Here is a 14,066-nt window from a genome sequence, read left to right as displayed (position 1 = left end):
TGGATTCCGTCCAGACTGACTAAAAAAATAAAGCTCAATACAATCTGGATATCCTTAAAAATCTGATTCGTGCAGCAGTTTAACCCTTAGAACACAGAGCATTTTGGCTACTTTTTTTCCATTACTATGTTTAAACATACAGTATATACAGAGGCTATAAGAATGTGCAATATAGAGTGTCTTATATCCTTTTTTTCGGCACAACCCAGGCAATCTGATGAAAAAATAACCACACACCCTCAGGGTGCCCACATAAGGAGTTGTGTATTATTATTTGACAATTTACCATGGGTGCACCTGTGGCACAGATCTGTGCCACGTGAGCACTAAGGGCTAAACAAGGCATTTATGTCCTCCTCAGTCACTTATCCCTTTCTTTATAAACCAAGTCATTCTAGCAAAGTCAGTGAGGACATAAATAATCAACTATACATTTACGAGAATATAGATATGCTATACATATATAAACTGACTGAGTATTTCCACTGAGTGACAGTGAGAACGTTTTGCAGCCTTTATGCTCATGGATCCCATTACAGATTATTAAAGACCACTCTCTTGTGTAAAAAATATGGGATTTCTCCCGTTTTCTGTCATATAATAATCCTTTCCATGCATACGACAGGCATAGTGGGTTTGAGGTTTATGATAAGTAAGTACAATAAACCTCATGTGTTATTCATGAGATTCAACACTTGTATATTTCCTCCCTACTTCCTGCCCATCCGCTCATCTTTCCATCTCAGAGGTAAAAAGCCTTTCAAGAGAACACCCACAAAAACTATCAACAGCAACAACAATAAAGCACTTAGCTGTGCAACGAACGACCCATCTTGTGTTTTTACACAAATGTGACAAATCCAATGGAGCCACACATACAGTATACACCCACACACACACACACACACTTTTCTGCAAACAAGTCAAATTAACATGGGTTTTTTGTTGTTGTTCTGAAAAGTCCAGATCACATGGATTCACCTCAGGTGAACTGAAGAAGAACTTGATCCAAAAAATGTGACGTTATGTTCTGTCTGCTCATCAGTACATCCAGCAAATTTTCCTTGTGGAGCAACAATCATAAGCACCCTTTATGTGCTGGTGAATATCCCTCCATGTAAGTGCCTCACCTCACTTGTAACTGTTCTCTGAGATTGAATTACTACAGGGTAATGGAAACCATGCAGAGTGCTGTGGGACATCCTTTTCCCACAAAAGAACCGTTTAATCACAGACAAACATTGGGCAGCGTGCCACATTATATATCAACATCTATATGTGAGTGAGTGGAGGAGAGACAGGACGGCCACGGAAAGAAGGAAGGAAAGAGAGAAAGAGACTGACTGTCTTGTGAGGGAACATAATAACCACATGTTACCACGGTAAAGTGTTTATCTGGGCTTTGTGTCAGACACACTTCACCAAAGTAAACACAGATCCAAAAGTGAAATCCATATTTGCAGGAAACCTGCGTCAATACCAGGATCATCATAATGGGTCTTAATTGAAGCAATAAAAGGGTAAAATTATGAAAAGATTGGCCTTTAATTGCCCCCTTTCTACTAAATACCCCATTGGCCAGTGAATATGAAGATAGCACTTTAATGAAAGATAAACATGGATCATCAGACTGCTGCATTGTGTGTGTGTGTGTGTGTGTGTGTAGGATTAAGAGCCCATTCCACTCACAATCATATATTTTCACACAGTCTGACCAAGACAAACGTTGCCCCCTCCCTCCTGACCACAGGTCTCTCTGTTATCCAGTGTCACGATCTCTTCCTTTTTCACTCTTAGATTCCCTCTCTTCTGCTCGCTGACGCTTTCTGTTTTTGTGAGGCTTTTTTTTCCAACGCCATCCAGCTTTGATTTTCTTCTTCTCCCGTGATGTCGTCTCTTCTGAGGGAGGAGATGCAGAGAGTTTTATTTCGACCCACAAAGCAGAGATTGGTGGAGTTTATTGAGATTGAAGAGCCGGGGCATGGACGACATTTTCTTTGTGTCTCAGGTAAGCAGCTTTTCTTGCTGAGATTTTGAAACATTTTAAGGATTAAATGTGTTCAAACGTTTTTGCTATGAAGCTTTATGTACTTGTCTTAAACATTGTAAATGATGCTCTACTATAGGTTTTTTTTTTTTTATAGAGCAAATTCATTCCCTTGTGCTGCACTTCATCGTTTCCTTATTTCCTTTCCTTTCATTTCATTTCATTTAATTTAATTTAATTTATTTTAATATTTCTGCAGTTGCAAAAAACAAACTGGTGCAGTTGAGTATAGTGCGATGTCAGATATCACAGCCCAACAAGTCTGGATCCAAGAGGTCCCACACTAAACGCTCCAGCATTCAGGACTGCTACAGGACGACTGAGGTCTGGTCTCTGCAAGACCTGTCTCTTGTTGACGGGCGGGACCCTGATGTGGTAACCCTATTTAATTCAAATTTTCTCTTTGTTTTTGATGTGTTTGATTAAGACATGTGTTCCACTTTCTTTATGATTTGTTTCAAAACAGTTTTTTTCTCTGTGAAAGGACAAAACAATTACATGTTTAAGTTATAAGTGAACGTTGTAACTTACTTAATTATATTATTACATTTTACGTTTTTAACAATAAACAACAATTATTGCATGTACAACACAAATATCCAATCTGTGTTATTGTATTTTACTCTACTACCTCATCTTTCTGTTTGATATGCACAAATTGGTGTTTGACCACACGTGAAAATATTTATATCCTTTAACAACTTTTTATCACCTTTATTTTTGATTATAATTTTATTTTATTTTATTTTATTCAACCAGACAAAATACCACTGAGATCAAGATACTTTTTACAAGGGCAACCTGGCCAAGAGGTCAGCAACACAAGTTCTATTTTTTTTATGAGAAAAAATTATAAGACATTTAGTATCTTATTAAAATTATTTCTTATTTTTAGATTTGAAAAATAAATAAACTGAATGTTCCATTAGTTATTTAGTTGATTAGGAAGCCATGGTGTTTTGACTGAGCTCTAACTTTAAATATAATATAATATCACTTTTTTGCAATCTCATCCTGGTCTCTGTTGTGTCCTCTGGTCCCAGGATGACCCCTGTTTCCTGCTGCACTTTGACAAGGTGCGGGCAGTGACAGCCATCAGCTGCTCAGCCAAATATGCTTTCGTGCGTGCCCTGGTGGCTGTCTGTGACCAGCAATGTCAGAGGTCACTGAACCTGCGGAACTTTGATTGGACCTACATCAAGCCCACCTCCTTCTACTCCAACAGAGGGGACTGTGTTGTTCTGACACAGATATGCTTCTACGCATTCAATTTGGTGTGTCTCTCCATGTGTCCTGTGCCCCTGGATGCATAATAGAATTAAACAATAACTGTGTACCTGTGTGAGTGTGTATGTATGTGTGTATCTATGTTGGTGTATGTGTGACAGTTAGAAAACTGAGGGAGATTTACTGTATATAAGTTGATAGTTAATATAATTTGATAAATATGTGGTTATGGTGAATGTTGGCTTACTGATGCTTCTCCTACACAAATAGGGCGTTTGTATATTAGTTGATTACAATGATCTGTATTAATATTCTGCTGAATTTATCTTTGTGGCTTTGTGCAGGTTTCAAACAGTTTTGTATTTGTCAAACTGTATAATATACTTTTACTTTTCTGCAAAGGTATTATATTCTGTGTGCTAATGTAAAATATGAATTTAAAGTAGAATTAGTTTCCTCTACTTTTCTCCATCTTTAGCTATTTTACCATGCTTCAGAAATTGTTTAGTGTGCAATGAGTTAGGAAGAATATTTTAGTTGTGGCCTTTGTCCTCGATTACAGTTAATCTCCAGTGATACCTCATAAATTAAATTAGAGTCATGTAGCATTTTTTTTTCTTGGAAATCTGGGGTTTGGCCACCTGAAGTAAAAGGTTTGCATATCTTGCGAGCTAAATTCAGTACGTTTAAGGCAAAATACAAGAAACGTTTTGTTATTTGTAGCAAGTAAGTTTAATTAATACAATTAACAATCTAAGTGGAATAAATGCAATATAGAAAAATGGGTATACAGTACATGATATTATGATTAAAGAAAAAAAAAACCTATAAAGGAAGCTGCGTGAGTCTTATCCATTACTTGGTGATGATGTTTTTCTGTGACATGGCCTTGTTTACATGTGGTGAAATAAGTATTCACACCTTTTACTTAAATTAAAGCACTGATATAACTGTAAAAATGAAGGCCCAGCATTGACAGTGCTGTTAATGGAAAATATGTGTAACCAGCAAAATGTTATTAAAAGTTTAACTGAAGTATTAATGTGTAAACATCATCTTACTCTGCATTTGTTTATCATGGAACCAATTCCTAGCTTGTTTATGAATGAATGTGATTATTTGTGTAATGGATTAATCATCCATCTATCAGTATTGCTGTCAGTTAAACAGCTTGTTTTTGCAAAAACAAAAAGTCAGAGCATATATTCTAAACTAGAATAGATAGATGCTAAGTAACTTTACCCTCACATTTTCTATTTCTACTATTTTCTTTTTTTTTTTTTTTTTTAGCAAAATCCCTGTTTTAAAAGTAAACGCACCTCAAAATACCAAACGCATGAACTCAAGCGCCATACAGGTTATTGTTTTTTTTGTTTGTTATTTTTTTTTTTTTTTTACATTCAATCCGCTTTCTGTCTGCAGGTGGAGCCAGAGAGACTCATTACTTCAAAACAAGCCAGCAACTTTTAGTAGCCTTACTTTATGCCTGACCAAAATAAATGCACACAAATAAGTATAGTGAACAATTTATGGTGCGGTATGCGGTTGACATCAAAATAATAATTATATATTATACTGTTAATTATTGATTATTTTGTTTTTATGTGCACGCATCTTGTTAAGATACGTTCAAAAGGTTTGTCTTGTCTCCGGCGCAGGAGGGTCGTCACTGTCTTCATGCCTGCCGCCAAAATTCAAGTGAGAGACGAGTTTAGTTTCCGTGCTGTCGGTTGTAAACACTGGGCTGTTTACTTGTCGCTGCACTTTTTAACCGGGCCATTTTAATATTTTCACACCACAAACCTTCTCAAGAGAGCAGTTGACTTCAAGATGCACATAAAGTCTGTTATTTTAGAAGGGTTCAAATCCTACGCACAGAGGACGGAGATCAACGGCTTCGACCCGCTGTTCAACGCCATCACTGGACTGAACGGCAGCGGCAAATCCAACATTTTGGACTCGATATGTTTTCTCTTGGGCATTTCAAATCTCAGTCATGTAAGTTTGGTGTTTTTATTAAGTGTCTGTTTTAATTTAATCCCTCCTCTTCTTTTTTGTCTGTCTTCTTTTCGTTTCCTTCTCTCCGACCTTAAGTCTGTTACATTGGCAGCACATGGATTCTTGTCAATGAAAAACAAGTTAGAAAGGTCATACTAAAACATTTCTATGACACGTAAGGGATAGTTGAGGGTTTATAAGTGTGGCTGTATGAGGTGACTGATTGCTGACTAAGCTGCTGTGCCCCCAAAGTTTGTAAACCACTCACTTGAAATCAGATGCAAACTTATCAATCCAGGCAGCAGTAGACCAGCAGCTCCCTTGTCCCAGGCAATGGCAAGAAAAATCAGCAAACATATTCTCAAGATAATGTAGACTAAAGGAGACATGGATCTTATTAGTTGTTCCTTTTCTTTTGGGGCTTAAATATTTTTTTCTCTGTCCCTGCTGTGAACAATGTTTTAATTAAGGACAAGTGTCCAAACATGCAGTAACAGGCGGTACCTTGTACAACCATAATTACAAAAAATCACAGTCATCCGATTAATGTTGAAGACTTAACACAACAAAGTAGATTAATGTGTTTCCCTCACTTTTATTTGAAAGGTAAGAGCCTCCAACCTGCAGGACCTGGTGTACAAGAATGGACAGGGTGGCATCACCAAGGCCACAGTGTCAATTACTTTCGACAACTCCAACAAAAGCCAAAGCCCTCTGGGGTTTGAAACCCATGATGAAATTACTGTCACCAGACAGGTTGGTGAAGACGGACACCATCATTTCTAAAAGCTCTGTAATTGATGTAACAAATTTAAACATGAACATTTAATTCTTGAAGGTGGTGATTGGCGGCAGGAACAAATACCTCATTAATGGAGTCAATGCCAACAACACCAGGGTGCAGGACTTGTTTTGCTCTGTTGGCCTCAATGTCAACAATCCACATTTTCTCATTATGCAGGTTAGTACTAATACTATTGGTTTTAGCTGTCTATGATATGATACTTCTGGTTTTAGCACTCAACATGTAATGTGTCTGATATTTTAGGGGAGGATCACCAAAGTTCTGAACATGAAACCACCAGAGGTAAAACACACACAGTGTATGCACCATCTTGGCATCAGTTTCAAACTACCTCTTTTCAGGTCTTCCAATAATCTCTCTGTTCTCTTAGATCCTTGCCATGATTGAGGAGGCCGCTGGCACGAGGATGTATGAATGTAAAAAGATCAGCGCTCAGAAAACAATTGAAAAGAAAGAGGCCAAGTTAAAGGAGATTCAGACTGTGCGTCAGACATCCAAACTAATTTACTGTGTTTTTGTTCTGAAGTAGTTGCCATTAATGCAGTTAATTTTAAAAAAATGTTTAAATTGATCTCTGCTCACTCTTAGATTTTGGATGAGGAAATTACTCCAACCATGCAGAAACTGCAAGAGGTAGGTTGACAATAATTTTTCATTGCATCTGAAATTATTTTGTGATCTCCCCTTTTTTAAATTAAAAAAAATTTCACCCTTTGCAGGAACGATCATCATACCTGGAGTACCAGAAGCTGATGCGTGAGATCCAGCACTTGTCACGGCTGTATGTGGCCTGGCTCTTTGTGTGCGCAGAGGAGACTAAGTCCAAGTCGGCAGAAAATCTGAAGGTGATGCAGGATAAAATCACCAAGATGCAGGCCAGCATGACTGAGAATGAGTGCAAAATCCAGGAGCTCTCAACCCAGATTGAACAGCTACAGAAGAAAAAGGACCAGGTACACTGAGATAGAAGGAAGAGATGAGATTAGGATGCTTTATACTTTTGTCTTCACATTTTCTGGAAGAAAACATGAATTATGACATGACGGTTATAATTTGATGATTTATTTGTAGTTTATATGATGAAAATTTGAATCTGCCCCTCAATGACTCTTGAAAGAAATGTCCAAATTTAAATGATTAAATGATTTGTATTCATATTTATTTATTCATTTGTACATATAAAAAAACATACAACAAAGTTCCATGAGAATATGAAGAAGATTTGCCTAAAAATCCTCTTGGGCCAGTCTTCTGTGAGCTTACATTTTCCTAAATTGTAGTGCTCTCTTTCTGATGCTTATCTTTTCCTCTGTAGGAGGTGAATGGAGTATTAAAATCCCTGGAGGAAACATTGGCAGACGTGCAACGAGTAGATGCTAAAGCCCAGAGTGCATTTGACCTTAAAAAACAGAATCTTAAAGATGAAGCCAAGAAGCGGAAGGAGCTTGTGAAGAGTATGGAGGAGGTAACCTGTCAAAAATAAAAAAACTGAACGGAGTATGCTAATTTATTCAGTAAGCTTGAAATAACTTTAAAGTACACCCACGTTGCCTCCATTCTCAGGACAAGAAAATGCTGACAGTGAAAGAGAAGGAGGTTTCTAAACTGATGGAGCAGCTTCAGACTCTACAGGAGGAGGGGCAGAAGGATAGTGCTGCTCTTGAGGCAGCTGAGCAGCATTTCAAGGCTGTGTCTGCAGGTCTCTCCACCAATGAGGACGGGGAAGAGGCCACTCTGGCTGGGCAGATGATGGCCTGTAAAAATGACATGAGCAAAGCAGATACTGAGGCCAAGCAGGTGAGGAAAAAAGTTGAACATTCCCTTTCAGGGCATGATGCTTGATGTTTGAGATAGCTACTTTATATTCATTAGCAAATTTTTATTACAAACATTATATTGCAATAGCTTGAACACATACTCTGGGTATGTTGTTTTTTAGATTCCCACATGTGGGAAAACATGTTTTTTTTTGTTAGTTTTTTGCTATTTTAAATACAATTACCATTCATGGAGTAGAATAAAAGTAGTGGAGGTTGCAAATATGTGGAGTCACACCTCAAAAACAGACTACAGGAAATACAACACAGGCTGTTTACATGAATGGACAGAGCAGACAGTGTGTCTTTGAAGCTTGGGCTCTTATTGTGTTGCAGATTTTTGCAGAAGTCTTTTGTGGCTGTTGCTGTTGTCTTTGCTAAAGATTTGTATGTAGAATACCTCAGTCTCTCTCCACCACCTGCTGGTCAAACTGCAGAACACACATTTTTTCAGCTCTGCTGTAACAAGAGGGGACACCTGACAGAATAGCTTTTTCTTGTCAAGAACATGATAGTTGCCTGCACTTTTTGCCAAAGTCGGATATGCCAATATAACGAGAGTGCTATGGCGATAACTGATACCAATATGTGTGTGTGTGTATTCTTCACTGTGCCCAACTGTAGAGGTAATTTAGTCTTTTAGGTAGTGAATGTTTTACTCATGTTGCAATAGGTGTAAATTGTCTTCACTGTACAAAATAAATAAAAATAGTTGGAGAGGGTGCTGGCATAGAAGTCAAGGAGGTGGCAGCCTATTCAGCTTACTGTTTTTTATCAGTCATATGTTTATTGGTGTGTTTGACAATATCCAATAATACATTTTAAAGCCAGTATTGTGCCAATATTATCATGAATCCCCACTGGAATGTTTTTAAATTAAAGCTGCTCCTCCTGTTGTTTAAAATTGTTTTAATCCGTCAGTGGTTGTATGGCTCTATAAAACCATATTAATGTTAAGTTATTGTTATGATTATCCTTTTAAAAAATCAGATAGTTGTTTTCTGTACATCGTGCAATATGGCTGCTGTGATTTACCTTTGTAATTAATGTGTTTTCCTTTTTTGTGCTGTCTCTGTCCAGGCCCAAATGACACTGAAACATGCCCAGACAGAGCTGAAAACCAAACAGGCAGAGGTGAAAAAGATGGACAGTGGCTACAAGAAGGACCAGGACGCCTTACAGGCTGTCAGAAACAACAGGGAGAAACTAGAGGCTGAGCTAGCCAAACTCAATTATGAAGGTACTATATGAGCATGTGTGTGTTTTTGTACCACGCAATCATGGCAGTTTTGATTGTGAAAATATCTTGTAGTAACAGTGGGGGCGTGTCTGCCTTTATGTAGATGGGAAGGAGGAAAGTCTGCTGGACAAAAGACGACAGCTGTACAGAGAGGCCAGCAAACTTAAAGAGACCTATGAGCGTCTCGTGTCCCGCTTTCCCAATTTACGCTTTGAATACAGGTAAGGATTTAAATAATAACAACCTCATTTATTAGAGCTATTTTTTTCTTTTTTTGTTATTTAATAAATAATTTCTAATGAAGGTTTTCAAAGTATTTAACATTTTTTGTTTTGTTTTCAGGGATCCAGAGAGTGGATGGAACCATAGCAAAGTGAAAGGGCTGTTAGCTAATTTGATCTCTGTGCGTGACGTCTCTTATGCAACAGCGCTTGAGGTGGTGGCAGGAGGACGACTCTACAACATTGTAGTAGACACTGAGGTAGGTGTGCTGGCACAGACTCCATTTTATTTGATGTCATATTTAGTTATTGATAACATTTTTTACATGGTGTTATTGGTGTCTTTGCCAGGTGACTGGTAAAAAGCTGCTGGAGAAAGGTGAGCTGCAGCGGAGGTACACCATCATTCCCCTGAACAAGATCTCTGCCAGAACTCTCAATGACAGAGTGGTCAATACTGCCAAGAGCCTGGTGAGAAATCTCAACACTGCTCTTTTTGGAAATCTATTACACGATAAGATATGAAATCATGTTTTATGCTGTCTGTCCATCTCCCTCCTGTCAGGTTGGAGAAGATAATGTCCACACTGCTCTGTCCCTGGTGGGTTATGAGTCTGACCTGCGAAAGGCCATGGAGTATGTATTTGGCTCTACGCTGGTATGTGACACCCTGGACAATGCCAAGAAAGTGGCTTTTGACAAACAGGTTATGACAAAGACTGTCACTCTTGGAGGGGACATCTTTGACCCACAGGGAACTCTGAGTGGAGGTGAGAAATAAGGAGGATGTTTATAACGAATGATTTGTTACGTCATCAATATGCAAAGAAGAGCAAACACAAAAATCTTGGTTTCGTGTGGAAAAAATTAACTCATCCTCCTTTTCTTTTCTTTTCATTTTTTCCCTACTTCAGGTGCTCGCTCCCAGGCAGCATCAGTTCTGACCAGTCTGCAGGAGGTGAAGGAGGTGAAGGACAGTCTGAATGAGAAGGAGGCCCAGCTTCAAGATACTGAGAGACAACTGGCCAGCCTGAAGGGAATTGCTGAGAAGTAATAAGACAAACACACACAGAATACACACGTTTACCTTTTTAATTTAGATTAGAGCTAAACTAATCTGTTGTCCAGACTGAGATAGTTTTTAATATTATGCCAGATATGGGAGGTTTTGGTTTATATGTTGGCAAGTGTAGAAAGCCCAACCACGGTATGCAGAAGTGTCGCCGCAAACTAAAATGCTGTTGCACATTGTTTATGCAACTGCCAGGTATCGTCAGCTGAAGCAACAGCATGAGCTCAAGGTGGAGGAAGAACAGATTCTGCAGGCCAAGCTCCAGCAGAGCTCCTTCCACCAGCAGCAAGAGGAGCTGGACAGGCTGCGCAAAGCCATCGGTCAGAATGCCGTTACTCTCACATACGCTTTATCTGACTTCAGATTAATGGCTTTTAATTGAACTTCACTGTGTTGCGTTTGCCCGATCTAGAGGAGAGTGAGGAGACCTTGCGGGTCACAAAGGATGTGCAGAAGCGGGCTGAAGAAAAGTACAAAGTGTTGGAGAACAAGATGAAAAACGCAGAGGCAGAGAGGGAGAAAGAGCTGAAAGCTGCCCAGCAGAAACTCAATGCAGCCAAGGGCAAAGCTGACACCTTTAACAAGAAGCTGAAGCTGATGCAGCAGGTACACTGACCAAGATACACTCTACATGCAGAACTTAAATTGTGTCATTGTATTGAGCTCCTCCTATAGTTTTTTTTTTTTAATTCTTCCATGTAGGAGTCTGATGCTGTGGCCCTGGAGCTGGAGGAGCTGCGGAGAGAGCAGGCTGGTTATGAGCAGCAGATTCAGGCTGTAGATGAAGCTATGAAAGCCATTCAGGAGCAGATCGACAGCATGGCTTGCACTGTGTCCCAGAACAAGGTCATTGTGACATTTTGAAACGAGTATACATTGGAAATGTTGCATTTGTTAGGACCTTTTTAAATGTAAACATTTAATGAATGGATGTGTCATTTAAATGACTTCTTCATTTTCACCTGGGATGTAGGAGGCTGTGCGTAAGGCCCAAGAGGATCTGGCCAAACAGAAGGAGGTCATCATGACTCAGGACAAGGAGCTCAAGGTGAAGACGGCTTTCTATTTAATCCTTCACTTCTTCACTTTTAATTCCTCTTTCTTGAGAACAGACACATTTAATCAGCTTGAAGTTTCTTCAAACACTGAACACCATTGTGTTACACTGCACTGCTGAATAATTTCACTGCTCTCAATTTTACGAGGTTGACTGTTTGATTGTTGATTGATTTTTCATATCGTTTTGATCAATCCAGGGGAAGAGCACTGAGGTTAATAAGATAAGGGAGCAGAACAATGAATTCCAGCTGAAGATAAAGGAGCTGGAGCACAACATTAATAAGCACCGTAAAGACAGCCAGGACGCCGCTGACAAGGTACTCGCAAATAATAATTCAATTTTATCCTATTTAATATATTAATATGCAGAACTCTAAACGTTCAGCTCCCCTTTGCCTTTCTTTCCTCCTCCAGGTGTCTCGGATGTTGGAGGAAAACGACTGGATCCGGTCAGAGCGCCACTTATTTGGTCAAGCAAACGGCTCCTATGACTTCAAGATTAACAACCCTCGCGAGGCAGGTCAGCGACTGAAGAAGCTGGAGGAGACCACCGCCAAGCTGGAGAGGAACATCAACAAGAGGGCGATGAACATGCTGAATGAAGCAGAGGAGAGGGTGAGCACCAAGAGACGAGGGAGGACGTGAGATGCTGTCGTCCAACTAAATGCTCTGTCTAACAACACAACTTTCCTGTCTGTCTGCCTCATTTGTCTTGTCCTGCAGTACAATGACCTGATGAAGAAGAAGAGGATTGTGGAGAACGACAAAGCAAAAATCTTGCAGACCATTGAGGAGCTGGACCAGAAGAAGAATGAGGCTCTCAACGTGGCATGGCAGAAGGTCAGTGTGTCACAGTTTTAGCGTTCTTCTATTTGCATTTCTCTCTTTTCCATCTAGATTATAGTATATACAATTCAATTCAAATTCGCTTTGTTTTAGATGCATCAAAAAAAAATACAATATCTAACAACAGTGAGACAGACAGTGTAAGTCCACAGTGATCAGTGACATACAGATATCAGTCCCAATCAGGTGTCTCTGAGGACCAGGGTTGGAAGTAAGCTGTGTAAAGTAAAGGAGGCTCTGAAAAAGGGCACGGTTTACATTATATGTACATTATATGTATAAAATGTCCATGTCAACATATTGGCTTGTGCATACAATAAGTGATTACTTACACACATATATATATATATATATATATATATATATATATATATATATATATATATATATATATATATATATATTAGAGTTTTTATTTATTTGTGTCTGGAAAACATGATTTAATGACGATATCAAAAATGATAATGATATAAATACAGGTATATGTGTGCATGACACTGAACACTCATTACGACCAACGTCATTTTAAAGAAGTTTATTACCACTGTCACCTGAATAGACTTAATGGTAGAACATTCGTCACTCGTGTTCGTTTTCCGCTCTCTACAGGTAAATAAGGACTTTGGCTCCATTTTCTCCACTCTGCTGCCAGGAGCCACTGCCAAGCTGGCCCCCCCACAGGGCTGTGGTGTCCTAGAGGGCCTTGAGTTCAAGGTCGCTTTGGGCAACACCTGGAAGGAGAACCTCACTGAGCTCAGTGGAGGGCAAAGGTCAGCAGCACCACTTATACAGTATTGTTATTTAGTGTCTCATTTATCTGTTTATATGACGATGGGGAGAAGTTTTTTCTTTTTTCAGGTTTTCATGTTTAGGTTTATTGCTTTTATTAACCACCCAGCTTGTGTTTCCAGATCTCTGGTAGCCTTGTCTCTCATCCTGGCCATGCTGTTGTTCAAACCTGCCCCCATCTACATCCTGGACGAGGTGGACGCTGCTCTGGATCTCTCCCACACACAGAACATTGGACAGATGTTGCGCACACACTTCAGACACTCCCAGGTAAGTTAAAACACACAAATGAAACACAAGATCTAGGTCACCCAGTCCCTCTGCTTCTGATTCAGTTATTTGGTTGTTTGAATTTTCTCCCTACAGTTTGTAGTGGTGTCCCTGAAGGATGGCATGTTCACCAATGCCAACGTCCTGTTTAAGACGAAGTTTGTCGACGGCATGTCCGCGGTAACGCGGTCTGCACTCAGCCAGAGCGACACCAACGTTCCACAGAAAGGTCAAGACAAGGCTCGTCAAAAGGACAAGAGGAACAAACAGCTCATCAGTTGAATGAGCAAATGGCAGCAAATTAATGTTCCATGTTAAAATGTAGTCTTATATTGCAGCATATGAAATGTGGTATGTTAACTATTGTGCATACATCTATTTCTTCTATTTTAAATGTTTTTGTCTGTTAATCTATTGTCTATGACTGTCTTGTCTTTTTTCTGGTCTTAATTCAAATGTATTCTGCCACAGATGATCAGTTTTCATCCAGCTCACTTGTTCGTATATTTTAGTTAATAAAGCAGGTCTAAGGTTTGATAATGCCTGGTGGATTGATTTATTTCTATCCATAAGATGCTGAGCTCTAGTGGCATAATGAAAGTGTAAAAATTTAAAGTAAAATGCTGGTACAATATTTGAACTGAGTTAAGCATAGCAGAAATTCTGTGATATATA

At 39.2% G+C, this 14,066-nt stretch overlaps 2 protein-coding genes across 2 annotated transcripts; both read left to right on the top strand.

The window, feature by feature from the left end:
* Positions 1 to 1,887: 1,887 nt before the first annotated feature.
* On the top strand, positions 1,888 to 4,235 carry exoc1l (exocyst complex component 1 like). The gene is made up of 3 exons (XM_044015454.1): positions 1,888 to 2,008; positions 2,247 to 2,422; positions 3,091 to 4,235. The coding sequence occupies exons 1-3, from the start codon at positions 1,888 to 1,890 to the stop codon at positions 3,358 to 3,360; spliced, it is 567 nt and encodes a 188-aa protein (XP_043871389.1). The 3' UTR covers positions 3,361 to 4,235.
* Positions 4,236 to 4,944: 709 nt separating this feature from the next.
* smc2 (structural maintenance of chromosomes 2) lies at positions 4,945 to 13,928 on the top strand. The gene is made up of 25 exons (XM_044015439.1): positions 4,945 to 5,272; positions 5,879 to 6,028; positions 6,111 to 6,233; positions 6,321 to 6,359; positions 6,448 to 6,558; positions 6,666 to 6,710; positions 6,797 to 7,030; positions 7,393 to 7,542; positions 7,641 to 7,874; positions 8,975 to 9,134; positions 9,238 to 9,355; positions 9,477 to 9,615; positions 9,707 to 9,826; positions 9,921 to 10,125; positions 10,270 to 10,405; positions 10,623 to 10,747; positions 10,840 to 11,033; positions 11,130 to 11,273; positions 11,401 to 11,475; positions 11,684 to 11,803; positions 11,901 to 12,101; positions 12,210 to 12,326; positions 12,942 to 13,102; positions 13,244 to 13,391; positions 13,488 to 13,928. The coding sequence occupies exons 1-25, from the start codon at positions 5,105 to 5,107 to the stop codon at positions 13,671 to 13,673; spliced, it is 3,603 nt and encodes a 1,200-aa protein (XP_043871374.1). The 5' UTR covers positions 4,945 to 5,104; the 3' UTR covers positions 13,674 to 13,928.
* The last annotated feature ends 138 nt before the right edge of the window (positions 13,929 to 14,066 follow it).

The sequence above is a fragment of the Solea senegalensis genome, unplaced genomic scaffold (assembly GCF_019176455.1).
Source record: "Solea senegalensis isolate Sse05_10M unplaced genomic scaffold, IFAPA_SoseM_1 scf7180000013451, whole genome shotgun sequence".
Taxonomy (NCBI): domain Eukaryota; kingdom Metazoa; phylum Chordata; class Actinopteri; order Pleuronectiformes; family Soleidae; genus Solea; species Solea senegalensis.
The sequence above is the reverse complement of the archived record's forward strand: the minus strand, read 5'-3'. Positions and strand labels throughout refer to the sequence as shown.